Source organism: Papaver somniferum, chromosome 5 (assembly GCF_003573695.1).
Source record: "Papaver somniferum cultivar HN1 chromosome 5, ASM357369v1, whole genome shotgun sequence".
In the NCBI taxonomy this organism is placed as follows: Eukaryota; Viridiplantae; Streptophyta; class Magnoliopsida; order Ranunculales; family Papaveraceae; genus Papaver; species Papaver somniferum.
The window spans coordinates 199,538,357-199,565,952 of record NC_039362.1 but is presented as its reverse complement, the minus strand read 5'-3'; the positions used below and the strand labels follow the sequence as shown (position 1 = coordinate 199,565,952).

The window sequence follows — 27,596 nt, the reverse complement described above, 5'->3', positions numbered from 1 at the left end:
TGGAAAATTTATATATTGTATATCAGTAAAATTAGAATATTAGATAATACAGATTTACGTCGAATAAAATTTGGATTAGTTATATAGATAAAAATATAACAAATAAAATAAAATAAAATTGAATATGTGAAAGTGGAAATAATATGTAAAATGTATTTAATGAGAAAGTATTAGTATATGTTAGAATAAAATGAGTAGATAAATGGATAAATTTGTATAATAATTTAAAATGATTTAACTTTGATAAAATGATAATTTAAAATTAATAAAAATTTTATATATATATAAAAATTTAAAATTTAAATTATTAATTGAAAAGTGTAAGATTAATTTATGGATAAACTACATCAACTTAATAAATTATTAAATATTAGACTATAAATTTTAGCGCGGAGAACTTAGACATACTTATTTGTTAGAGATTAATTCAACATAGTGAGCTTAGAGACGACCATATTATGAAATAGAAAATTAGTCTTTTGAATATAGAGCTACAAATTATAGATTCTAGTTGTAGAAAACCTCATAGGCTTGTGTTTCATTTCTTGTTGTTTCGAACTCATTTGAAATGAGTTAGTTTTCACGCGATTGTAAGTATGAGCAGTACTTGCATTTAGTCGAGAGATAGTAATTCTCTATAAGGTGGGAAGTTTTTAAGACTATATGGTGGATCTTTTTTCGAGGAAGAAAATGATACAAGGTGGGGAGAATGTAACGAGCCTCAAACTCGTCAACGCGATTAGACCAGTCAAGACACGTTTAGCCGCTAATGAATCAACTAGTTTAACACGAACATTAATCAATAGAAATTAATCAAATAATAATTTAGATATGAATCTAGTATCTATGAATAGGTCTCGAAAAGTTATGCGAAATAAAATACTCGAACGTGTCGTTCGAATACCGGACCAACAAGATATCATCGGATAAGTATCCTTAGACCGACCTGGTTGTCCTTATCTTTTATCTGGGTGCCTTTAGTATTTTTCCTTTGCCTTATCACCACTAGGGATGCACATGGGACGGGACGGTACGGGTTTTTGTCTAACTCAGTACTTGTACCTCCTTATGGCCGGTACCTGTACTTTGTACCTTGTACCTGTGTAGGACGGGACGGGACGGGTCCGGTTCTTTACCCGTAGCATATCTACTTATGTAAAAAAAAATAAAAAGCAAAAATACTTGAAAGTTCTAAGCTTAAAAACTTTAACTTTTAAGAGTCTTAAGACCTGAATTCATACATTAACAAAAATCTTTAAACTTCTAAATTCAACAACGTTGTTTAAAACTTCAAATAGAAAAAACAAAAAGTAAAGCAAAAAACAATATTTCGGCTTTGGTAATTGACCCCTTCTATAAGTTTGCTGCGACTCCAAACACCAAGCATCCAAGACCTGCAACTCCAAACATCAAGCATCCAAGACCTATGACAGTTGAACCACACCCAAGATCTCTGCAACAACAATTTATATATATATATATATATATATATCAGTGAACCACTGATTCAAATAAATCATAATCAAACTAAGAAAAGTTTATATTACCTTCCTCATCCTTAGAGTTATCATCTGGTACATAATCAGCTAAAAGATCAAGATCAATGGATTTCAAAACCAATTTCACATAACCATGTTGCAGATCATTCTTTCAATTTCAAAAGAAATTACACATCCTTAGATTATAACAAGGACTTACTTATGGCAATGCCTGAAATTGAGATATGTTTCTCACAAAAAATTCAATTCATTCATACCCAAACATAATTTATCATAAAGACTTCCTATCAATAAACATCATAATCACATATAACCTCAGTTAACTAATTCAATTTGTAACAAACTATCCAATAATACAACATTGTGAACAGAAAACAACAATCCTCAAAATATCATAAATCTGTCCCAAACTAGATCAGAAACTCCGAATTCATTTTTAAGAACAAAGAGTGGGAGAAAAGGCTAATCTGGAAAACAATTTGAGATTGGGTATAAGTTTATTTTAATAAAAAAATAGAAAGATGAAGAGAACTGAAGCTTATCATGATTTCTTAGTTCCATACAAAATCAAAATCAAAATCGAGAATAAATAAAAACCAAAATTGAACCCAAAACATAAAACTAGAGATTAAAGATGATCTTACCTCGATTTTCAGTAGCAACTGAAGAATTATCACTGACAGATGAGTAGATGACCTCAAATCTCCGTTCTCTACTTCCAACTGCAGTATTATTCAAAACGAAATCTATTAGAACATGAACCTTGTTTTTCAGAGTACATAAACCCCAAAAAAATAATACACAGAGACCAAAGAACAAAGAGGATTAAACGATCTTCATATTCTTCACCTCTTTGTTGATACAAAAGAAAAACAGTTCTTCAGAGCAGATCCATTTACGTAAATGGATACTGAAGTCTTATACAGATGATGATGATGGAAAGGAAATCAAAACTAAAAGTTTGGCATCTTCTCTTCTCTGAGAGGAAACTGAAAAAAGAGAGAGGGAGTAAGGAAGAAGGAGAAGGAAACGAGGAGAATGTCCGAGAATACGATGGAGACTAAGAAAAGGGTATAACCCCTAATATCAACGGCCAGGATTTAATCCTAAAATCAACGGATACAGATCCTCGGTACTACGGGACGGGACGGGAATAGCCTAGAACCGTTACTTGTACCTACTCTAGGCACGGTACCAGTTTTTGGTACTTGTACCTGTCCCGTATGATCACGGTTCCGGGACTGTACCGGTACGGTTCCTGCGGTTCCGGTACGGTTCCATGGGACGGGACGGTTCCTGTGCAGCCCTAATGACCACCCAACGTGTCGAAGAGAATTCATTCTCTTATTTTCTTTCTCTTTCTTCTTCTTTCTTCTTCTCTGTTCTTCTCAGTTCTCTCTTTCTTCTCTGTCGATCTCAATTCAAAAGAATTGAGTTAAACCTTGTTAGCTTGATTGATAGAAGATGAAGGTGATGGTGTTGCGGATGTTCTGTTTTATAAAGAAGAGAAATTGAAGACTGTTATAGGTTCGTGATAAATCCGAGGAGATTAAATTAGGGTTTGATTTGAATTTGAGAGGTGATTTGGGTTGTTAGTGTATGAGGAAGAGAAGGGTTGTTGTTGAATTAAAGAGGTGAAGCTTCTTTGGTGTTGAATCGAAATAAGGTAAAACAAAACTTTATTTAGGGTATCGAATTGATTGAAATTGCTTCCTGATTTTTGATGTGGTTTAATTGATAATAGTTTTGGGTTTGTTGTTAATTAAAGTTCAGATGTTTTATTGAGTTTAATTTTGATTCATAGAGAAATTAGGGTTTACCATGTTCTTCCCCAATTTGGAATTAGGGTTTCTATAATTTCAGACCTAGGTTCCTGTGTTCGGGTTATGGATGAAGAAGATGAGTCTGTGGTGAAAGTTTTGGACTCAGGTGAAGGAGGTTTGTGTGCTTTGGCATCTTAATTAAAGATTTGGAATCTCAGGCGAGTTTATGGCAGTAGAAGGAATAAGATGGTTATGTTTGGATGGGTACTGCTTATGGGTGTTAATTGAATGGGGTATTCTTAAACTTTGATTTAAGGTGATGATGAGTTTTTTTTTGACAGGGCAGTTGAAGGGTAATTTTGAATTACAGGGGTTATGGAATTGTTACTGATGAATTGAGTAGTAATTTTTGGATGTTGAGGTTGCTGTGTATATTGGTGTTGTTGGGGAATGGATCTTGAAGTGATGAACATGAAGAAGTTGATGATATTGATGATTTGTGTAGTTGATCTGTGCTGCAGGTGGAGTTGAGTTACTTAGTAGTGGTTCTGTGGCCATTGTTAAGTTGCAGGGAGTTGTTGAATTTGGAATTGAGTTACAGTTGTAACTAGTTGGGATATTGTTAGTAAATGAAACTGCAATTGCTGGTGGCTTGTTTACGAATGTGAGTTTGGAGAGTTGAGATGTATATGCATTACAAGGAAAAGATGGGCCTGGTGTTTTTATTAACAAGGATTCTGAAGATGCAGAGGTTGCAGAGGTTAGTAATTTGAGTAATGGTTAACTTGGAGGCAGAATTGTAAAGGTGATTGTGTAAAATTACAAATAAGAAGATTGAAATGAGTTTAGATGAATGATTTATGGAGGCTGGAAGATGTAAGAATTGGTAAGGTTGGATTGTGTTCATCAATTTCAGATGCAGACATGAGCTAATTAGAATTAGTTGCAAGGATTCAGAGAATTAATGACCTCACAATGAGAACTGATGTTGTTGAAGAAATTGGTTGAGTTAGATAATGGATTGTGGAATATTGCAGGTGTAGTAAACTGATGTTGGTAGTGATTTCTGGGAAGCTGGAGTTGTTATGATTGAAGTTGAATTGTAGTTGGATATAGTATTGCTTGTGGGTTTGTGACTGCAGGTGTTGTGGACTGAGTTGGTGTAGGAGTAATGAAATGAAAAGTAATTGCAGGTGTAAATAATACAAATGGATTCTAGTGTTGTAATTGGAAGTGTTAGAATTGCAAGGCAGAGAAGAGATCATTAAAATGTATTCATTTGCAATGAGAGTTAGAAATATATTATTTGAGTTTAGTTGTTCTGTGTTGCATTATGCTTTGCTCTTGGCATGTTTTATCTGAATCAGTCTTGCTGACCGAGTTAGCTTACCCATTTTCTATTTGACTAAGTTGACTTGACCTTTTGACTAGACTTTGACTCTATTGACCTTAAACTTGACTGATGTTTACCATTAATTGACCCTTTGACTGTTTTCGACCGTTGGTCGACTCTGTTGGACAGATCCATAGATTAATGGGCCGAAGTAATGGACTTGGGCTTAAAACTAGTGTCCCTATTTGATGAATTGGACCACTTATGGTTTGAATTAGACTTGGATTTCTTCTACAAAGTTATGGATATTCGTAGGACATATCGAGTGGACTATAGAATCAACCTAATTCAATTGGTAGATCTTACCTACGCTAAAGATATATAATGAAAAGATGTAGAACCATAGATGGGCTTAGAACAATTAGATAGTTCACTTAACCTAGACAATTGTATGAGATTATATTATGAGCCTTGTGTGAGCCTTTTGGCTAACATTTAGAGTGCTTGTGTAATTAACAATTACTCTGTATTAACAACGAACGATTCAAAGGATGATCCAGTGGATTGAACATCTCAAGGTATGCGAGGCTTTTCATTAGAAGAGGTGGGAATCGATAACGAACTCTCTTGTGTTCATTATTGTTTTACAAACCTATCTTTTGTGAAATTCATGCATATCTTTGTTACTATATGATAGTGTACGCATGTATTATCTGTGTGTAATACAAAGCAGTTTTATTTTACATCTTGGGATGGGCTTGGATCTTTTTTTTTCCCTGAATCATATATTTTTTATTAAAAATTGAAGATGATTACAATTTAAGTTTTCACAATCAAATAACAGGCACTAAACATAACTCTCTAAAAAGCATAACAAAAATTACACTCAAAAATTTTATAAATTTTTTCAGCTCAACTAAATCTGTAGTAGTCAACATCAGGCATTTCCATCCTTGGAAGCCAGTGAGGCCTGCCCATATGAAGTTGTCTTGTGCCAGCAACAAGTGATGCACCTCTTTTAGCTGTGCAGTCTGCAGAGAAATTAACTTCTCTTTAGCAATGTTGAAATCTGATTTCAGAAATTTTCTTCATAGCATTGTTCCACCTACCTTGTAGAAACCAAGGAATCTCTCCCTAAGCATAATCAGCTAGTACAGTTTTGGAATCAGACACTAAAATGACTTTAAACATACTCCATTGCACTGCCAGTTCCAAGGCACACAAAACACCATAAGCTTCTGCCAAGTAATTGGTTGCAATACCAATACCTCATTCTAAAGTTCCAACTACCTGACATTGAGAATCTCTAACCACAACACCAAAACCTGCATTCCCAAGATTTCCAAAGGAAGAACCATCACAACACAACATTATGAAGTTTTGCTCAAGTGGAAACCAATTACACTTTACAATACACTGAAATCAGGACCTTCTGATACCTAGATGAAATCTTGAAATTATGTCTTGATCATAGTTATGACACCATTTGGTCCCAGTAATTATCATACCACCTTCTTGAATTAATTTTAAAATTCTGCACTTAAAACTCTTCAGATTTGGCTTGATGTTCTTAAAAAATCTCTTATTTTTCTGAAACCACAATTCTTTCAGAATAACACAAGTTGTAGTGATCCAAACCTGTTTAAACAGAAGGCTTTTATTTGTTGCACACTTCCAAGCTTCTGCAAAAGATTTAGGTGTTTTAAATTCAAATATACTACATATCCATCTCCATATTTTCACACTGAAGCTGCATTCCCATAACAAATGATGCATACCATCTTGATCAGTTTCACAGATGCAACATCTGGAGACCATATCATATCCATTTTTAACCATAACAGTGTCATCAGTGTATACTCTTTGGATAAGCTTCCATACATTACTGGCCACTGAAGGATGAAGGAAATAATTCCATATATACATCTGCCAGTTTACTAAAGTTTCTTTATGTCTCAGTTTATTAACTGCTTCAGGGATTTAGAATTTTCCTTTTAAGTTACTGTCCATATCAACTCATCTTCACCTCCATGAACTTCTGACATCTGAATATTGTGTAGCAATTGTTGAAGTTCATTATTTAAGATCCATTCACCATTTATCAAGATGTCAGATACTTTCAAGTTGGTGTTTTCAGATATATAAGCATTATTCCCAATTTTGTCAATGAGCCTGCAATCACCAATCCATAAATCAAACCAGACAGATATTCTTGCACCATTACCAACATTCCATCTAATGTCTTCTTTAAGTGCATCCCAAGCCCACCTCAGACCAGGCCATACAGAGGATTTTTGTCATTTTGTGCTCCATTGACCATTCTTATCTTTGTATTTTGCTTGAAATTTTTTTGCCCAATCATCTGTTAAATTATTAATTTTCCACATCATTTTCATAAGAAAGGCTTTATTGATTACCTCTAATCTTGGAATACCAAGACCCCCTTCACTCAATGGAGTGCAAACTTTTCTCCAAGAATTTTTTTTATACTGCCTTATTTCACCATCACCAGACCAGAGGAAATTTCTTATGATTTTTTCACATGTTTTAATAACAGATGATGGCCATCTGTATACTGCCATATTGTAGACTGTAATACTACATAATACTGATTTTATTAACACCAATCTTTCTTGAAAAGATAGCAACTTACCCTTCCAAGCAGCAAGCTTCTTTTGCATCATCACAACCATATGCCAAACAGTAGATACTTTCACTCTATCAATAGTAAGTATCACTCCAAGATATTTATCAGGGAAGCTACTTATCTCCATTTGAATCATATCTTTAATTTGAAGTTTCCTTAATTCTGATGCACCATCAATGAACATTTTACTTTTGTGTTTATTGATAACTTGCCCTTAGCATTTCTGATATTCTTCAAGTAATTTATGAGATTTAGAATGCTCTTTTTTGCTCCATTACAGAAAATGAAAACATCATCTGCAAAGAAAAGATGAGTTGGATGTGTACCTTTTCTTTCAACCATTGGCATTATTAATCCTTCATTTACCATTTGAGTAATGCCCCTGATCAAAACCTCTTCCATAAGTACAAATAGAATAGGAGACAATGGATCACCCTGTCTAAGTCCTCTTCCAACTGAAAAGAAACCACAAGGTCCACCATTTACCATCACAGAAATTTTAGCTGATTTGAATAAGATATGAAGCCAGTCACACCAATTCTTTGAAAAACCAAACTTTTGCAGGACTTGAAATAAGAACCCCCAGCTGACAGAATCATAGGCCTGGGAAATATCTAATTTAAGAGCTACATTGCCACATCTTCTCTTCTTTGGCATTTCGTTAACTAATTCAGAAGCAAGCAAAATATGATCTTGAATGCATCTACCTTTCACATAAGCCACTTGTTGAGGGGAAACTAGTTTATTCATCAATTTTCCAATCCTTGTAGCAAGTATTTTAGTGAAAAACTTGAATATGACATTACTCAGACCAATTGGCCTAAATTGATTAGGGCTTCTAGCACCAGCAGATTTAGGAAGGAGTACTAAGAAGTTAGAGTTAAGCCCTTTAGGAATGAACTTTTTTTCCCAGCAAAACTGAATAGCTGCAACTAAGTCTTGATTTATGATATCCCAACATGCTCTGTAGAAACAACCAGAAAAACCAACTGGACCTGGAGCATTGTCTTGGTCCATAGCAAATATAGTTTCTTTGATTTCATCTGCATTTGGAGTAGCTTCAATCATTTCCTGATCTTCATTTGTTAACACCTTTGGAATAACTTTTAAGATGTGATCATTCTGTTCAACTTCCTGATATTTAAATTTCTTCTCAAAATAAGTTACAAGTTCTTCAACTATTTTTTTATGATCAGAAATAATTTCACCATTGACATCTTCCAATTCACTAATAGTATTTCTTGTTTTTCTAATTTTAAGATTATCATGAAGAAATCCAGTATTTGCTACACCTTCTTTAATCCACTTTGTTCTTGATTTTTGATTCATAAAAGTGTGCAATTGAACTTCTTTAGAATTATAGAGATTTTGAGCTTCTACCAAATTATTAAGAGCCATTTCATCAAAGGGATCATTATCAGACTTCACCATAGCATCTTGAACTTTAGCTTCAACATATTTAACCTGAACATTTATGTTACCAAACACATTCCAATTCCATTCTCTTAGGATATTTTTAAGCTTTTTAAGTTTATGCTGAAAGATAAAAGCAGGGTTACCTTCCACTTTTTCAGAACAACTATTACATACTACCTCCATAAAATTTGGATGTGATAACCACATTTTTTGGAATTTCGTAGGAGCATTATATGGCTTAGGAATATGAGCACATCCACCCATCAAAGGTGCATGATCAGATGCCACTCTGATACCAACTTTATAACCCCATCCTTCAAATTTTTGTAACCATAAGTGATTGAAAACAACCCTGTCGAGATTGCACAATATCCTTTTGTTGCCATGCTGACAATTGGACCATGAATGCATAAGACCAGTTTTAGGAGCTTGTATTAAACCACAAGTATCTAAAAAATTTGTTGAAATCCATCATTGCACCTCTATTTGGATTTTTACCACCAACTTTTTCCTCAGCTGAAGTAATGGCATTAAAGTCACCAATAGCAAGCCATGGCTTATTTAAACCACTTACTACTTCCATTTCTGACCATAAATATCTTCTTTGAACCACCCCCACATGAGCATGAATACCAGAAATAAGAACACCAGCTATATCCACTGTAATCATCTGACTTGACATTGAGACTACTATAGGAGTAGGTAAATTTTTATTCCAAAATAACCATATATTACCTTTTTTATCTGAGACTGAATTATGAGTTACCATGCTTTGCATACCATGCAAGTTTAATTTATTGCAAAAGGAAGAAGAAAAAATTACTTTAGGTTCGGCAACCCATACCACTGAAGGATTAAACTGATTAATAAGAGACCATAATTTATTTTGGGACTTGGCTCTTCTAAGGCCCCTTAAATTCCAAAATAGGACTTTCATTCTTTAGGATGAAGGCCTGAAGTGCCTCCCTTCCCTGGATTCTTTTTAAAATTCCATTTAGGTTGTGGTTTAGTAGTTACCTCCTTTGCAGCTTCTTCATTATTGATTGTGGGAGATTTTGGAACTGAAGGTCTTTGAAATACTCTTGATCAAGAAGTAGATGGTACCCTTTATTCATATACAGAGCCATCAATACCATTAACATATTTAACCACACTATTATCCAAAGCATTATCTTCTGCTACTTTCAGAGTTTTATAAGGACTTAGTTCCACATCTTTAACAGCAGAATCATCTTATAATGGACTGAATTTTCCTTTAGAAATTTTAATTGTACTTGATATATTACTTGATGATGAAATATCAACATTTGAAACATGTACCACCTCATGAACCTTCTCTGGAGTTGGAGCTATATCAAATGGTTCCATTACCACCTCATGAACCTTCTCTGGAGTTGGAGCTTGAGGAACTTCTGGTTGCTTCTCAGTAGAAGGACCTTGCTCAATAGGCTTCTCTGTTTGAGTTTTAATTATGCATTCATAATGCTGATGACCAACAATTTTACATTTCCAACAAAATTTAGGTAAATTAGTTAGAACAACACTTCGAGAGAAACATCCATACTTGGTAATAATCCAAAGCTTATTTGGTATTGTTTTTGCTAAATCAATCTCTACCAAAACTCTTGCATAATACCCGCTTTGATAATTTAAGGTAGCATCATCCACCTTAACTGGAACACCCAGAGCTCTGCTTAACTTGAATAAGGTTTCTTCATCCCAATATTCTAAACTCAAACCTGGAAAATGAACCCACACCATAGCTTTAGATGTTCTCTGGTTTTCAGGTCTAAAATTGAGAATCCAATTTCTTAGACTTAAGAATTGTTCCTTAACTTCCCATTTACCAGATTTAATGTAATTTTTATCCACTGCATTTTCTAGTTTGATTGTGAAAAAACCTTTACCTAAAGGAATTAATTGACATTTACCTGTCAACTTCCATTGTTTCAATAATAAAGCTGAAGCTTCTACAAATTTAATACTCTGTAAATCTAGGCGCCCAATTAATGAATGTTTCCACAGATCATACCTTGTATTTGTTTGAGAATCTATCAAGTTAATCGATATTTGAGCTTCATAAGATTTTGACAGATCCACTACCGATTGATATGTCTCAGAAGATTTATTCTCGCCGTCTAAATTCATCTTATTACCAGTATCCATATCAATACAAGATAATCATTGTGAAATAAATGCTCAACGAAGAGATTTTTGGATCAAGATTTGATGTCAAACCTCGAAAAACGATGAAGAAAAAATCTGAGTTTGGGAGCCGATTCGCAGACAGTCTCTCACCACAACTCAGCCGAGGCATGCAAATCTAGTAACTTTCGGCTTGGATCTTTAGAAACAACTGATATCCGTGTTTTGGGAGTATCTACTTATTTTCAAAAGTAATTCTTTCCATTGACTGGAAAGTGGTTACAATCTTTATTTATTGTTAGCATGAAAGGGAGAAGGTTCCTTTTGATTGGTGTGTGATGTGGTTGCCAAAAGTTATGTCTATATTTATGCGCTAAAGGGATGAAAATTATCGCCAACTAATAAACTATCTAGGTGTGTACTCGTGTCACCGAATATTATTTTCCCTATTTATGTACGGGCAATGCATGTCTCATACGTGGATGTTTACTGTTTCTTTTAAATTACTTTCAAAAGATATTATATTGTGTTTTGGTATATGGAGTGAATGATGTTGAGAATCTTATATTTGATTGTTGGACTTGATTTTCGAGATGTACAGGGATCTCTATGATTAAGTTCTTCTGTCGGATTTAATGTTGTCATCATTAGTTCTCTTTCGATACTTGATATGTAGAGTGTGCGTATATTGAGGTACTGGTAAGGTACAAATCTTATATGACTGCGGGGCCGCAAACCTCAGGGCGCTTTAATGCTCATTGAAGAATCCGCAAGAGTCACGCCTTAGTACTCCGAAGGACTGCGTCGCTTAACTAATATTTATATTGTGAATGTGTGCCGAATAATTGGTTGGTAGAACTTTATATTTTCAGTACAATTTATTATCTTAATATGCTTTATTCTGTCTTCCGTTTTTTCTAACGGTTTTCAGTAAAACCTGCATTGTTTTTAAATCATTTTAGTGATTACTTGAAAGTTAGTTGTTATTTCTACGGGGCACCCCTTTTAGGGATGATGTGCTCACCGATTCCCACTTTCAGTTTCAGAGACAGATCAAGATGTGCACGTGGCGATGAAAGCTTGAGGAGTTGGTTTCCTTAGTTGGTTAGCTTCCGCTATGTTTATTTTGTATATATATTCTATTTGTAAATCTACTCATTATTAAATATGTATCACTTGAGAGGAGTCCTTGTATTTATTTCAGAGAGGGTTTAGATTCAAGTTAATATTTGTTTAGAACTTCTTTCTTAAAGTTTAAATAGTTATTTTAGATCGTTAGTGCCTCATTTTATAGCTAATCTCTTGGATTAGTCAGCTGCTAGCTTAGGGGGCGCTACATGACCGATAACATAAGAGTGTGTAATTGATCCTTGTAATTGGTGTAACCGGTCCCGGTAATTGGTGTAACCGGTCCTGGTAACTGGTGAGACCGATTACAAGTAATACAATGAGAATGTGGTAACCGGTCCTGGTAATTGACGTAACCGATTCGGGTAGCTGACGTAACCGGTCCCACTAACCATATTAAGGTAGAACCGATCCTTGTGTTTGGTATAACCGTAAACCCATGATTAGTATATTGATATTTGATCAATCACATAGTTATTGGGAATCAGATGAACCAGTTCTAAACTTGTTTGGAAGTGTGGTATAATAGGTTCCAAGATTGTAAATATGAAAAAGGATTTACAAAGAAATAAGATGTCGACATACTTTGAACATGTTCAGTAAATCTTATCTTTTATTGTACAAAGATATTTCTTAATAACTCAAGGAGATCCCAAACCGAAATATGTTGAGAATCTTTTAATTAAGGTTGTTAATTTTATATGCTTTTAATTACCAGCAATTAAAATGCACATCTCTGGAAAATAAAAATTGGTAATGTGCATTTACTAATTGGAAATTTTCTAGTAGGATTTCAGTTATTTTTCGACAGAGTGTTTCTAGGAATTATGAAAACCGATTTTGGGAATTTATTGCATATCATGAGAATGTTCGGTTTTGGAAATTACTTGGTGTCCAAGCTTGGTCTTATATACCCAAGTTTTCATTTCGAGCAAACTATCTTAAGAGCCAGTAAAACTACCTTGTTGTGTTGTTACTGGTGGAGCCGTCTATTCGGAGAGGAAAGTACCCTAATTAGGCGAAATCTCTTACGACCGCTCGTTTAAAGACTTCTGTGGGATCAAGAAGCTCTACGAGTACCGTTGGTGGGAAACTAGATAATTGCAGTAATATTAATTTCGATTTGATTTGATTGACTAACATGTGTTGAACTTTGGTTGCACCTAGTTTGTTTATTCTTGAGAATCTTCTCTTCTGATATAAGATTCACTTAAACTAGATCGAAGTGTCGACGGGATATTTGAAACTGTTTGTAGATATAAAGATGTCTTGTGATAATCCTTTGTTAACAGACTCCGTTCTGTGCGTGATTGATCACAAGAGTTTCAAGTTATGGTGTGAAGGTGTTTATTGAAGATTTAAGAAGATTTGAAGACAAAGAAGATTTATTATTGGTTTCATAATCTTTGGTGTGCACAAAACTTGATCGGGTGGGATCCAATTATAATTGGTTTATCCTTGATAGATTTGATTGATTACTTGCGTATATCGGCATCACTATATAGTATCTTGGTAGATCCTATATTTGATTGCAAAATCTAAACTCTGTTACTTTGGTAGTTGTTGGATAGATAGATCTAAACCCGACAAAGGATTTTATTGGATTAAACAGAAGAGCTTTCGTCTAACTCATGTCACTGATATTGAATATAGTTGTTACCGAACATATTTGTTGTTCCTTTACTATTCGGAATACGAACCAAAGGAATTGTTCGAGTGCGTGCACTTATTGAATGTCGGAAGTGCAGGGATACTGAAGAAATTAGGTGAACTATAGGTTTAGTTACTTGGTCTCAATTATACTGTGAACACAAAGATCATTGTCATTTGAGTGTTCACAAATAATGCGCGCAGACCCATGACAATATAGTAAATAGGCTGCGCCTGAGGGGGATGAGTCGGTTATGTTGAATCCTTGACTCAGAGTCCTAAAACTCTTCCTCGTCTCATCAACTACAATCATTGTTCTTAGCTCGCATAATAAGATGAATAATGGATGAAGTATAAAACGTACGAACATGATGTACCATAAATATCGAATCGAATATGTAAAGTATAAATGCATGAATATAGATGAAACGATTAACTTATATGATTCAGCACTCAGATCTCTGTCTGCGGGTTTGGGTTTTTCATTATATGTACGATGGTTACAGAAATAGTCGAATGACTTTGAGATCAACATAAGCCTGCGTAACATGAGGAATTTCACTTACTCTCTCTCTCTCTCTCTCTGTCTCTCTCATATTCTCCTCTCAATATTCTCGGATCCCCCTCTTCACTTGGGAGGGAGGGGTATTTATAGGGTGGTTAAGTGGGGTCCACTTCTGAAGCCCGTTATAACCTTATCCTCTTGTGTCTTGTGCCGCTTACGTAGAAGTCTTCGTGTTCTCGGCTCTCTCTGCGTGTTCTGTTTGAATATGCAGTGCTATCTGCGCTTCCTCCACAGGATGACTGACACGTATGCTGTTTGAGGGTATTTAATGCGGGTAGTTGAGATGTCTGTCCGCGGTAGACAACTGTCCTCTGCCCCTGTCTTGTCTGCGTCAATCGGACTATCCCCATCCGTAGATCTTAGATCTTTCTGGGGATAGGATAAAGTGACTCTTGGCTGTCCACGTGTGATATCATATCTTGATGGTCTCAGCCGCATGTCCTCCACGCGTGTCTTTGTGGACACGTGGCAGAAGATGAAATGTGGACCTACAATTTTCCCCTTTTCCTCCTACTGGGAGGTTAGTCGAAGTGGGAAGAAAAAACGTGTTACTCTCTTCATCTTCTCTTTATTATTTTCTTAGATTTTAGGGCACATTCCCCACTATTTGCAATAACTTCTTCTTGGGTAGTGGGGAAAAACATGTTACTCTCTTCATCTTCTCTTTATTATTTTCCTAGATTTTAGGGCACGTTCCCCACTATTTGCAATAACTTCTTCTTGGGTAGTGGGGAGGTTTTATTTCTCTTTGCATATATATATGAGAAGGAATGTGAAAATTCTCTAGTCATAAATTTCATTCCTTCTCTTTCCTCAGAGCTTTTATTTTTTTTTTCTCTGCTTTTGTATCCTTGTTATTAATTGCTGATGCTGCTACTGTTGTTCCTCAAAGCTTTCTGCTGCTGCTGTTGTTGTTCCTCGAAGCTTTCTGCTGCTGTTGTTATTGTTCCTCGAAGCTTTCTACTGCTGCTCTTGTTCGTCGAGGCTTTCTGCTGCTGCTGTTGTTCGTCGAGGCTTTCTTCCTGATTTTTCGTTTATAGGTAAGTGGTTTTACTGTGTTTGATTATCTTTTGATGAAAAATATATTCGTTTTCTGTTGTTGCTTATATGTGTTTGTGATGAAGAATATATATATATATGTGTGTATGATTGCCCCTATTTGTTATTACAAACAGTAATGATTTCTTCCTTCGTGTATGCTTGCCCCTATTTGTTATTTCCCCTTTTCATTTAGGGTTTGTTCTTATTTTCCATCTGGTTCATGATTATGAAGAACTGGATGAAATTGAGTTTTTTGATTTTCGTTTTGTCTTCGCGGAAATCTGAAACTTGTTTGTGTACTACGCAGACATGGTTGACAGTCCGCGGGTTTCTTATCAAACTCCACCACCGAGTCCGCGTAGATCTCCTCCGCGTAGAGATCCTGATGTTTCTCCGCCTGGTGGAGGTTCGTCTAAGTCTTCCCAAGGTGATGCACGGGTTCATAGGGTTTCGTCTTCTTCTGGTCAGAGGTACTCATCTTCTAAGAAGGGTGAGTCGCAGAGAGGGAATACACAGAAAGGGGACCGGCCAAAAGAAGCTCCTGGTTCCCGGTATGCTATTTCTCGTCCCTTTGTTAATACGCGTGATGATCCCAAGAAAACGCGGGATGTACCGCCTCTTCGGTTAGTGGCGCCTCCTTCCGCGTCTCAGCAACATCCTCTACCTCCCCCTCCAGTGTCTCAACCCAAGGGGAGGTCTTCGAAAGAAGTGGTTTCGAAGACTGATGCATCTAAGGTTCCTCCTAGAGAAAAGCTTTCGATAGAAATCCTTCGAAGGGTTATGCGCCTGATCCCGCGGAGGAGGAAGATATTTCTCAGGAAATACGCAGCGTCGTTGTTGGGGAGAAGAAAGTGACCTTCAAACATATTGATCTGGAGGTTTTTAAGGAAAAGCATGGTCTTCAGCTATTCGATGATATCGACGTATAAGTTTGATGAATTTCATCTGCTGACCACGGTGGGGGCCTTTGAAGCGGGTCTTATGTTGCCTTTGTACAAGTCTGGGGATTCCTTTTATTATGATGTGCTGGCTGGTCGAGAGGGCTCTTCGAAGAACACTCACTGTCGCTCTATTTCCCAACTTCATGGGAATTATCTTCGTGCACTGAGGGAGTGTTATATTCGGAGCAAAGGAGAGACAATGATGACCCTTTATGTTCCCAAACCTGAAGAAAGGGAGTGGTATACACTTGAGAATTTTAACAAGTCTTTTGGTGACTATGTTAACAGTAGGAATCGTAAACCGTGGAGTGTGAGTCTTCGTAATATTTCCGCTCCGCTTGGTGAGATCCGTCTTCTAAGTGATGTAAGTGGTGCTAAGGTGAAGTACGTCCCGGGTACAGAGAATTATACTAACAAATTGATGTTTCCTACTCGTGAGCGGATCAAGCGTGATCATGACTATGAGTGGCACGCGACTGTTATTGAGGTTGTTGGTCCCTGGGCTTGGGGGTGGGTTCCAGGTCCGCAAGGATGGCATCCTACCGCAGATAGCCAGATACGTGAGGCTCCTCCTGCTCGTTATGGGAATTTCCGTCCTTGGCATTTGAATTTTGAGGGCATGAATTTCCAATATGCCCTCGATGTTGTTGACGGAGGTGACGAAGAGAGTTCCGATACTGATCTTCAGACGAAAAATACTGCGGTTGTCAAGGTAAGATTTCCATATGCCTTGTCCTTCTTTAGTTGAGGAAATTTTAATTCTTTTCAAAGCCAGGGATTTTTATTCTTATATGCCTTGTCTTTTTAGGCGACGAAGAAGAGGAGGATAAATCCCAAGCAGTCCACCACCGCAACAATCGAGGAGGCGGAGGTTCGTGAAGAAGTTAACAGTCCTGTGACTGAGCTTGGAGGGGATGAAGATATGTCTGATAGGGAGGAGCGTACTAATACATCCCCTCCAGGTCATGATGATGAAGAATTTGTTGAAGGGAATACTACCGCTGGTGGCAGCGGTATTGGTGGTGAAATTAATCCCGCAGGTAGCCATGTGCTGGTGCCGAAGATAATCCCACGGGTTACAGCGATGCTGGTGATGATAACATTGCTCTTGGTGATAAGGGTGTTGGTGGTGAAATTCCCGCTGCGTCCCAGGAGTTTTCCTTTGGCCGGATTTACTCTGCGGGGGATGGTTTTGATATAAACGCTGCCCTGGGACTGGCTTCTGAGTTCAACCTACTTTCCCCAAACGATGATTGGGATGTGCTTGGTAACTCTAGCAAGTCGGATGGAAAGGGAAAGGGAGTCGTGAATGCTAGTGATATTCCAGAGGGGTGTGGTGCTAGATATCTTCCAGATTTGGATGCGGGAGTAGCCTCGAACTCTTCGGGCGCTAAGTTCACAGACATGGGTGGGGCCTCGGTTGGGTCTTCTGGAGATGATTTTCCTCATTCATTGATCCTTGAGGGTGATGAAGCCATCTTAGCTTGGTTCAAAAAGAAGAATTTGATGTTCGTACCCAATCCAGCTCCTGTGGTAGAGGGTGAGAAGAAATCTGATGCCTATACCCGTAAGATGATGCAATTGTCTCCCGAGGACCAAGTCGCCGAAGCGTGGGATAAGAATCTTCGGGCCTTGGAGGCTGCTCTAGTGATCGACGCTCCCTCGACTGTTGCTGACATGATGGCCTTGGCTGATGGGTATCAGTATGGATATCCCAGCAGCGGATGTTAGAAGTGAGTTTTCTTATCATTTTGCCTTGTATCGATATTTAGCAATTTTAGAGTCTGGGTGTTCTAATTTCTGATTCGCAGATGATGAGGAGTGAGAATTGCAACCACATGTTATACCAGTTTTTTAAGGCCAAATCCCTCAAGTTGGAAGCTAAGCTTCGTCTTCGGGAAGAGGAGTTTACCGCGGCTGAGGCTGTTATCTCTGTTAAGGATAGGGAGATAGGTGAGTTGAAGAGTCTCCTCAAGGCTAAGGAGAAACAAGGCAAGGAGGAGGAGAAGATTCGCTTGGAACTTGCTATGGCTCGTAGTGAGTTGGAAGAGGCTAAGAAGAATTCTTCGGATGTTACAGGTTCGATTATCTGTTTTCTCTTCCTTGCTGTTGTCCTTTACTGTAATTAGTGTTCTGTCTGAGTCCCCCCCCACCCTATCTTCAGTGGGTGGAGTTCCCGAGTTAGTATGGCTTCGGAATGAGCGGCAACGTCAAAAATCTCGCATCTCAGAATTGGTAGAGAAGATAAAGAGCGAGGCTGATAAGTGGAATGCTCGTGCCGATGAACATAATGCTCTGGCAGAGGAGTGTCCACTTTCAACCACTCATTCATTCCAATGAGTGTATGAGTGATTTGATCGAGTATTATGTTTACAGGATTCATGCTTCTGGAATTAATCTTGATTCAATTTTTCAGTCATTTAATCGGAAACACCAATATCAATTTCTTCTGAATTGAGACTTCTCTAGCAAATGATTAGAAAAGCGATGACAAAGAAAGAAATCGTACAATTTTTTTCACGTGGGTCATGGGCAACCCGGATTACCCAGATAATTACAAAATAATCTCGTCCGTTTAGACATCAGGATCCAACGACCACCGTCACCCCGTGAGACTCTGTGAGATAAAGCCCTGTCACCCGAACGCGCCCCATTCATAATTAACTAACTCTTTAAAAGTAACTTATTGAAACCAATTTAGATGAGAGTCTCATTTGAAGATGAGTTTTTTAACTTCTTTGATGATGTTGATCATATATGGTACACCACGTCTTCTCTTCGTTGTCAATGTGTTGTTACTTTCAAACAAAATCACTTAAACAATTGCAAATAGAAGCAAAGATCAAATTGAAAAGATGAAAGTATCACTTTTTGCAAGCAGGGGAGTAAAACATTCAATTTGGTCTTTCCATTTGCAATTGCTTGCTTCCTATTGAACACCATTTATCCAATCTTTGATTTTCTAGACAAAAATGTTGATTTAACAGAAATTATGAATTATTTAGTATTATTTAAATAATTTAGGCCACTTTCCTCGTGTCCAATCTACACTGTTATACAAATCCATGAGATTTAACTCTTAGCGCATGTTTAACAAAAGCCTTTAAGAATTATCCCAAAACATGTACTGTAAACCATAAGAAACCCCCATTTCCAAAGCATCACCAATACGCTCCTATGCTGCTATCAAAAATTAATCCCAATTCCCAAGAAACCTAAAACATCAAAATCTAAAATTGCATTGACACCACATAACCCCCAATCACATAAAGTGCGTGATAGACCCAAAAAATATTTGAAAACCACACTATAGATATCAACTATTTCCTCCGTTACTTTTTAATAGGCCAGTTTCTTTTTTTTTTGAGAAAATTAAGGAAATTAAGAGAACTAATTATTGAAAGTGGTCCTCTAGACACTTGTCAATAAAAGAAGTAAAGTGAAATGGTCTCCATGACACTTGTCAGACAAAGAAATAAATGAAATGGTCCACATAACACTTGTCATCAAAAGAAGTTAAAAGAAAAGTGGTCCCAAAAAATTAAAGTAAAATTTGAGTTTCCCAATTAGAAAATTGGCATATTTTTTTGAAATATTTATTTATAAAAACTGGCCTATTAAAAAATAACGGAGGGAATATTAAGTCAGTTAGACATCCCTAAGACAAAAACAATAAGAGGTGTATCCAAATACCTTATGGTTTCCCAAGTTCTTCTAGTGTTGGCTTCTTTAAGGCTTCTTTGGACATTTTCGAACTAATTCGCAAGTGGATTGGTCTCCCCGTAACAGTGCCATCACATGTGAACAAAAAATGGGACACATCAAATTTACATTGACGACTTTCTAGAGTCGTTGGGTATACATCCCTCGACATGGACGACTCTTTCTCTATGTTGTGACATACATCCAATTCATGTGAGAATTTAAGATAATCTTACCATCAACACAATCATCTTTGTTGCTTGAACTTTCCCCAACATCACTTCTAAAAATCCTAAATTTCCTCTAAAACCTCCTCTTCTTCTTCTCAACTCGAACAACAACAAATAAAAAAAAATTGATTCTAAAATCTGAGTTTAATCTAACATAATCTAACCACACTAATTAACTTAACTTAACTTAATTAAATTTTAATACTAATCATTCAGGGACAGTTTAGCCATTTAAAAATATTTTGGTTAAGGGGTGACTCAATTTGAGTTTTAATGACCTTTTTTTGTCCTCTAGTGGGAGGCCCCTAATTGTTTTTTGGGGGCCCCAATTATACTAGGTTATTAAAGTAGGGCACCGCATTATCAGTTCTCACTTCCTTCAGTCTCAACCACGGGGGCACAGATTCCACCGAGTTAAAATAGAAAAACCTCTGGGCAAATTAGTTCTGCTGGTGTAATCTAGGGTTGAGATGGGGATCGATTCTTCTTCTTTTAGTTCAATTAGTAATCGGTACGAGGGTAGATTTGTTCGTCATTGGGATTATAATAACAGTTTGATAATTTATGACAAAAAGAGTGATGACAGTCGAAACGCAGTCACAAGCAGCAACCACTGATCAAAAAGAGGTACAATTGCAACATGATCTCGAAGAAGAAGAACCAGTTCCATACGTTGTTCTAGTTCAAGGACCTCCCAAGGTATTATTATTTTCTTTGCTTTTAATCTAAATTGAGGTTTATGTTTTGTTTATAATTTTGTCGATTATCTTATTTCTAATCAATTAGGAGATTATGACCCTTTTTAATACACGATTGTAGGTTGGGAAATCCATGCTGATTAAATCTCTAGTGAAGTTTTTCACTATGCACCATCTAGATAACGTTCGAGGCCCTATTACTGTGGTATCAGGTACTTGTTGTTTGCATTATGTGGTCTTAGTTGTTCTAAACCCTTCATGCCCATGTGATAATCTTGTTTTGTTGTATTTTTGATAGGTAAGCATAGGCGGCTGCAGTTTGTGGAGTGCCCAAATGATGTTAATGGCATGATAGATGCTGCAAAATACGCTGATTTGGTGTTATTTTGTATTGATGCAAGTTATGGGTTTGAAATGGTAAGTGACAATAGAAAGTTTGTGTTGATTTTGTTTTAATTAGTACAAGAATGACTGTTCTGATTCCTGCCTTACTGGATTTACAGTTTATACCAGAAACATGTTTCATGCACATGATTAATTGTGAAAAAGCTTTCTAATGTGCCATCATGAACTTTCTTGTACAACCTTTTGAATTTATTCCAATGACACTGCCCTGGGCTTTTCTTTGACTAGGGGAAAATCATTACCAAGTTTAGAGTGTCTCTATTCCTCACATGTATAACAACGATATGGGTATGAGTATTAGTACTGGTTCTTCGACGATATCAGAGGCCAAGTGTGCATACATCATCCACTAAGTTAGACATACATAACCACTACACATGAGTTACATTTTGATCAAATAAGCATGACACACTATACTTTGAAAAAATAAACAATCATGTGTCTTCTTCTTCTCGTTCATTCCCGCTTCTTTTATCATTTGATGCTTTATAGAAAAAGTTGCAGAAATGTTAAAATTTTATGCTGCTGTGTTGGGAACGAGTACCAGAGTAGAGTTCATACGTGTCCCTACGGGGTAATTCTTTTAACAGCAAAATGTAGTCCACTCGTCGTTACACAGCTTCTCACATATCTATTATGATATATGATGTTCACCCATAATTTTCCTCTTCTTTTAATGTATAGCGGCATGATACAACTGCACTGCGTCGACAATTATTCACCGATACAGGAAACAAGGCGAATTGGAATTTGTGATTGTATTTGTATGCCTGCTGTGTGATGCCTAAGAACAAGTCACAGACTCTCAGTCTCTGTTCATTTTCAAAAGAATGCAGATAAAATATTTTAGTTATTATGTCTTCAAAGATGTTCATTTTGAAAATATGGTGGTTTTGAGGCCTTTCTTTCTTCTTGCAAAATGCCTTTATTGATTTCAGGAAACATTTGAGTTCTTTAACCTTCTACAAGTTCACGGCTTTCCAAATGTTATTGGTGTCCTCTCACATCTTGATAAGATCAAATGTGATGGACAACTAAAGGTAACCAAGCAGCGCCTCAGTCGTCAGTTCCGGAACGAAATATACGGCGGAGCAGAACTATTCTACTTATCACGTCTTGACAATGGAATGTAAGTTTTTGTTTAGATTACTAGGGTCATATGATTCATGCATTTAATGTATATTTGTTGCTAATTTTTAATTTAATGGACTTATTAGTAGAAAAAAATCTGCAAGTCTCAATTAAGGATTGCCGCTTATCCATTGTTGTTTCTTATTCGTTTATAATTAACAGGTACATGGACGATGAAATTCACAATCTAGCAATGTTCATATCAGTTATGAAATTCAATCCTTTGTCCTGGCAAACTGCACATCCTTATGTGCTAGTCGATCATTTTGAAGATGTTACTTCTCCGGAAAGAGTGCAGATTGACAATAAATGTGATAGAAACATAGTTATGTACGGTTATCTCCGAGGCAGTAATTTTAAGAGAGGAACTAAGGTACTTTCTCTAGCTAGGTTGTTTTGACTCTCTCTCTCTCTCTCTCTCACTCTCTCTGAATACTTGGTATCTTTTATTGGTGCACGTCAAACGTGCTTTGATTCTATTAGTTTCAGAACTCTAGACTTCTAGGAACATATTCTTGTTTGGCCACCTTGTGAAATATCATACTGTATTATGTTTGATTTGGTTGTCGATTTTCTTAATAAGAGCATATCAAAGAACGAGAATTGTTGTGTTATGAGCCCCATATAAAAGATCTAGACTTACAATAATGTTGTTAAAAGTCTGTGGGCATCCAACTCAAATCCTATAGGCAATGAGTGGAATGGCCCTTCCATATTGTAGCTGTTGTTTATTTTGGGGATCTAAGCAATGTTGTACTATTACCCTTCATAAATGTAGCTTAAAGAAAATTCGATGTTGAGCCCACTTGGAGTCATGCCCCGTAGATGTTAATTGAATAATTTTCATATCCCGAAGGCCTTTTAGGAGTCTTATACTATATGAAAAAAGGAATTTTTGCGTTATTCGTTGTTGCAAACATATGCTTGCTTTTATGAGCAGTAAACACAGTAAATTATGCTTTATTAGTTTCCGGCCCATTGTTCTGTATATCCAACATATTGTTTTCACTTTTTCTTCCACTACTGTAAGTACTGATTTAAGGTGTATAATACCAGGTGCATATTGCTGGTGCTGGTGATTTTCCTGTATATGGTATTACAAGCTTAGCTGATCCCTGCTCTTTACCAATTGCTGCCAAAATGAAGGGAGTGAATGACAAGGAAAGACTCTTTTATGCACCAATGTCTGGTCTTTGGGGTCTTCTCTATGACAAGGATGCAGAATATGTAGATGAACGCAACGATAATGATGAGGTAACCCGATCGGAGATTGAGGGTTTCAGAGCAGGAACTTATTTAAAGTTGGAGGTTCATGATGTCCCTTTTGAGATGACTAAAAATATTGATCCCAATTGCCCTATTCTCGTCGGAGGTATCAGTCTCGAAGATGAGAATGTTGGATATATGCAGGTATCACACTAACTTTTGAATGTATTGTCGTTAGGCAATTGTCAGTCCGCATCATAGCACTCTTCCACTTTCTAGGATGTGTGCTAGGATGCATATTCAGAATTTTTTAACTAGTACGTCCATGACTTGTGAAAATGTCAACTCAATCTCCTCTGGAGGTTTCTTCTTCTTCCAAGCCTTTAGTCCCAAACAAATTGGGGTAGGCTAGAAAGGGGAGACGTCCGAAACAGTCACCCATAGGTACTGCTCCCGCCCTTTCTTAAGGGAATGGCTTGTTTTCAACCAAACAAAGATACACGAGGAGTTCCCAAGCACCCATCTTGGTACTGCTCTTGCCTTCTATTGGTGTATCGCTGGCTCGCCAAGCTGACCACGACCCTATTCTCGTAGGGGAATGTCTGGGGTTTTACTGTGGGCTCGCGCCCAACATGGACATTCCTCCTTTATCCTGGCTTACGACAGGCTGTGCCAAAAAACTACACAGGCGGAGTTAGTCTCATTCCGAGGTTGAATCGATTTAATATATTAATGTATGTGAACCAAAAACTAGAACCTAAAACTTGAGTAATAACCCTTATGTGAAGGATCATGAAAATGAGGGATACCCAGATTTTTAGTTCTCTCTTTATTTTATTTTATTTTATTTTATTTTTAATACGAAACCTCTCAAAGAAAGTGTATGCTTCGATTTTTGAATATGTTTTTCTTGTACTTTTAGGCGAGGCTTAAGCGACATAGCTGGCATAGGAAATTATTGAAGACAAGAGACCCAATCATTGTTTCAGCTGGTTGGAGACGTTACCAGACCAGACCCATTTATGCCCAGGAAGACGGTGGCAATCGTTTGCATCGAATAGATTCCACTCCCGAGCACACAGATTGTCTTGCAATGTTTTGGGGTCCTCTTGCACCTCTAGATACTGGTTTTGTTGCTGTACACAATCTGGCAGGCAATAAGGTCTGATGTATTCTACTTGAACTTTTGACTTATCATCACTATGGTATTTCAGTACTTGATTAATTGCAATTGCAACAAAGAGGGGTATTCGTCTATATAAGATGAAATAAATGTGCGTGTAAGTTCGTACCGTGTATCCTTGATTTCCTGCGAGTACCTGGCGAAAACTAAGAAAAAAACTAATTACTGTACTCCCTGAGACTTGTCTTGTTCAGATGGTATCTTACATTTCATGAATACATCACTGCGCCTAATACTCACATTTTATGCCCGTCATCTGCTGTTTTTCGGTTAATGTAGCAAGTGTAATACATTTTTCTTTCTTCTGTAGAAGAGGCTATCCCTTAATTTTCTAAATGTAAGGATGTGAGAATGGGATGCTACACCACTGTTGTTGATTTGCTTGTATGTTTGAGTTCTATTTTGTTTATTGATCGACTTGTATTTGATTCCCCAGGCTGCATTTCGGATTTCAGCAATGGGTGTCATACTTGACTTTACCCAGGCTGCAGAGATAGTTGCAAAGATTTTGAAGAAGTGCAATCAAGTTGGGACTCCTCTCCAGACCTTCAAGAAAACTGCTCCCATCAAAGACATGTTTACGTCAGATCTTGAAATTGATTGGTTTAAAGATGCAGCAATTCAGACTGCAAGAGTTCGGGGGAACGTTGAAAAGGTATTGTTGCCTTGTGCCAAAACTAATTTCGGCGGGCTGTGTTTGCTCTTTCGTATTTTTATTTATGTGCTTTATCGGGTGTCTGGACTCTGGATTCTACAACAACAGCTTGTGATCCATTTGCTTTTGTGATGCTGTAGTGTATGGATGAACAAATTTTCTGTGACCGTTCTTATGGGAAGTTAAATTGTTGGATCCTTTCCATGTGGTCCACAACTAACTCGTGTGTTTCCAGACCTTCATTAGTTTTCTATAAAGTCGGCAAGATTTGTTCTCCTAGTGAATGACCAAGTTGCACACACGTTGGTGTTGAAATCTTTTGTTGTGTCAGGGGATATAGCATTTCTGTGAAGCTTGTTTCTTTGGTTTACCAATTGTGTTTGATTGGGCAGGCTGCTAAAAAGAAGCTCGTTAGTGAACTTATAAGGAAGGGAGATCAACGTAGAGAAGGGATTGCTAGTTGCTCATTTCAGCATAAAATTTCTCTTTGCGATAAAGTTTTCATGCGCGTGTGGAAACAAGTAAGTGAACTGAAGGATTCAGGCGACTGTACTGGACAAGGCATGGAATCAGTAGGTGAACTGAAGGATTCTCTCAACAAGGTTATCTCCTAATCCTGAATTTATGGTTTAATTTTTGACTTGCAAGGTTGAAATTTTTCATTTGTCCGCATCTCAACTTACTTGTATTTGTTCCAAAACCAAGGTTGATCCTGCTAGGAGGCAGCAGACGATTACACAACGACGTGGTGTGGTGTTTGCCGAGAAGAAGAAGAATACTGGAAATCGGATCTGTAAAGAGTACCAGGTAAGAAGACATGGGCTAATACAACGCTTTCCATAATTCATCTCAATCTTCTAGGATAAAACATACTGTTCCCATGTATAGCTTCTCGCTCATTTTAGAATGTAGTCTATTTATGTGTTTCAGAGATCATTGTCCGGTCTACTTTTCGATACAAGGAAGTCGAATCTGATTGGTTAGACATTGTGTTTATGCTACAGTGTAAAAGGAGGCCGAAGGAATGTAAGGAGCTTTCTGAGAAAGAGAGAGAGTTTATGCTAGAGTGTAGAAGGAGGCTGAGGGAATGTAAGGAGCTTTCTAAGAAAGAGAGAGAGTTCTCAGAGCCGAAAGGAGGGTGGGGCAAACTCAATTATATACGTATAGGACATTAATATTTATTGAGGAATTATTCATTTATTGTTTCTGCTGCTGAAGCTAAGGGATCAAGGTCTCTTTCTCTTGACGCTTGCTTGATGGTTATTCACAAGAATTATGGGTTTTTGTTCTACTAGACTAGATCTGTGATGCTTTTTGTAGTGTACTTTCACTGCTATGTACAATGGGTGCAATCAGTTATCACAGTTTCTTTTTTTCTTGATCTCTAATTTGATTCAGTTTGTAGAATGGATTTTGTGTACTTATGTGGGTTTGTTCTCTGACTCGGTTTAAGGAAATGACTTACTTTTTGTTCTGGGTACTGAGATGACTTTACTTCGGTTACAGCTCTAAAATTTTCTTTGTTGTTCACTTCTGACCAAATGAGAGCTTTAGATGTACCACTCTCCCCGCTTTGTAGGAGTTGCTCCAAGTAGATAACAACAGAAACCCTTTTCGCTGTGGTTTCCATAAGAAAAAATGCAGTAAGGCGCCAACTCGGTAGTTTAGAACCAGATTCAAATCTTAGCAAATGATTTAAATTGTTTCCAGTGGATCGTACCAAGGAAGAACCCAAGTCTTCGCCATATTGTCGTCTCATGTGCAAGAACGTGACCCCAGCGAGAGTGCGACATCCAATTGTACTATCAGTCTTTCTATTGGCCTCGGAAAACACCAGCTTGGAGAACAGTAGAAACAGTACAGCGGAATTGCATTATGCCAAGGAAAAGCACTACGACCTTTTTGCAGATCAAAGACTCTACAGTTTTCTCCAGGAATTCTCACACTAACAAAACAAAGCAGTTGAATACTGCAACCGGGTTTGACAAATTGCTATCCTGCATGCTGTGGCAAATTGTGCTAAATTTGATAGTCAGCAAATGTTATCAAGTAAACTCATCAGAATGAGAGGAGCCATATCCAAGTTTCTGAAGTATGCATTTTAACCTGTCCAAGTTTCCAGCAGAATCCGCAAGATACTGTCATTGAGCTTTCATTACACAATCCGCAATTTAAACTAATAAGTCGGTAAGATTGATAAGCCTACTACTTAGATCTTGATGCAAAACTGATACAGGCTTCAAAAAACAAAAGGCAGC

The 27,596-nt window shown here is 37.1% G+C and overlaps 4 protein-coding genes across 5 annotated transcripts in view; 2 read left to right on the top strand and 2 right to left on the bottom strand.

Moving 5' to 3' along the window:
• Window positions 1-6,202: 6,202 nt before the first annotated feature.
• LOC113280549 lies at window positions 6,203-9,340 on the bottom strand. Its single transcript, XM_026529161.1, has 8 exons — window positions 9,139-9,340; window positions 7,569-8,972; window positions 7,249-7,404; window positions 7,013-7,185; window positions 6,881-6,957; window positions 6,599-6,767; window positions 6,374-6,487; window positions 6,203-6,277 (listed from the first exon to the last, which is right to left on the bottom strand). Exons 1-8 carry the CDS (start codon window positions 9,338-9,340, stop codon window positions 6,203-6,205), a joined length of 2,370 nt encoding a protein of 789 aa, XP_026384946.1.
• Window positions 9,341-9,891: 551 nt separating this feature from the next.
• On the bottom strand, window positions 9,892-10,824 carry LOC113280548. Its single transcript, XM_026529160.1, has one exon. The coding sequence runs from the start codon at window positions 10,822-10,824 to the stop codon at window positions 9,892-9,894; it is 933 nt and encodes a 310-aa protein (XP_026384945.1).
• A 9,624-nt stretch (window positions 10,825-20,448) lies between these two features.
• Window positions 20,449-26,822, top strand: LOC113284247 (ribosome biogenesis protein BMS1 homolog). Of its 2 annotated transcripts, none has more exons than XM_026533662.1 (11): window positions 20,449-20,759; window positions 20,880-20,970; window positions 21,057-21,175; window positions 22,102-22,292; window positions 22,457-22,667; window positions 23,351-23,704; window positions 24,423-24,662; window positions 25,120-25,338; window positions 25,731-25,940; window positions 26,044-26,145; window positions 26,343-26,822. In XM_026533662.1, the coding sequence occupies exons 1-11, from the start codon at window positions 20,625-20,627 to the stop codon at window positions 26,511-26,513; spliced, it is 2,043 nt and encodes a 680-aa protein (XP_026389447.1). In that variant the 5' UTR covers window positions 20,449-20,624; the 3' UTR covers window positions 26,514-26,822. The 2 variants fall into 2 exon arrangements, with proteins under 2 accessions (XP_026389447.1, XP_026389448.1); XM_026533663.1 differs by having other exon boundaries at window positions 26,269-26,397.
• LOC113280547 (ribosome biogenesis protein BMS1 homolog) overlaps window positions 26,795-27,596 on the top strand; it is a 5,647-nt gene continuing 4,845 nt past the window's right edge. Inside the window, exon 1 of the mRNA XM_026529158.1 lies at window positions 26,795-26,815. Coding sequence (XP_026384943.1) covers window positions 26,795-26,815 — 21 coding nt within the window. The remainder of the gene's footprint in view (window positions 26,816-27,596) is intronic.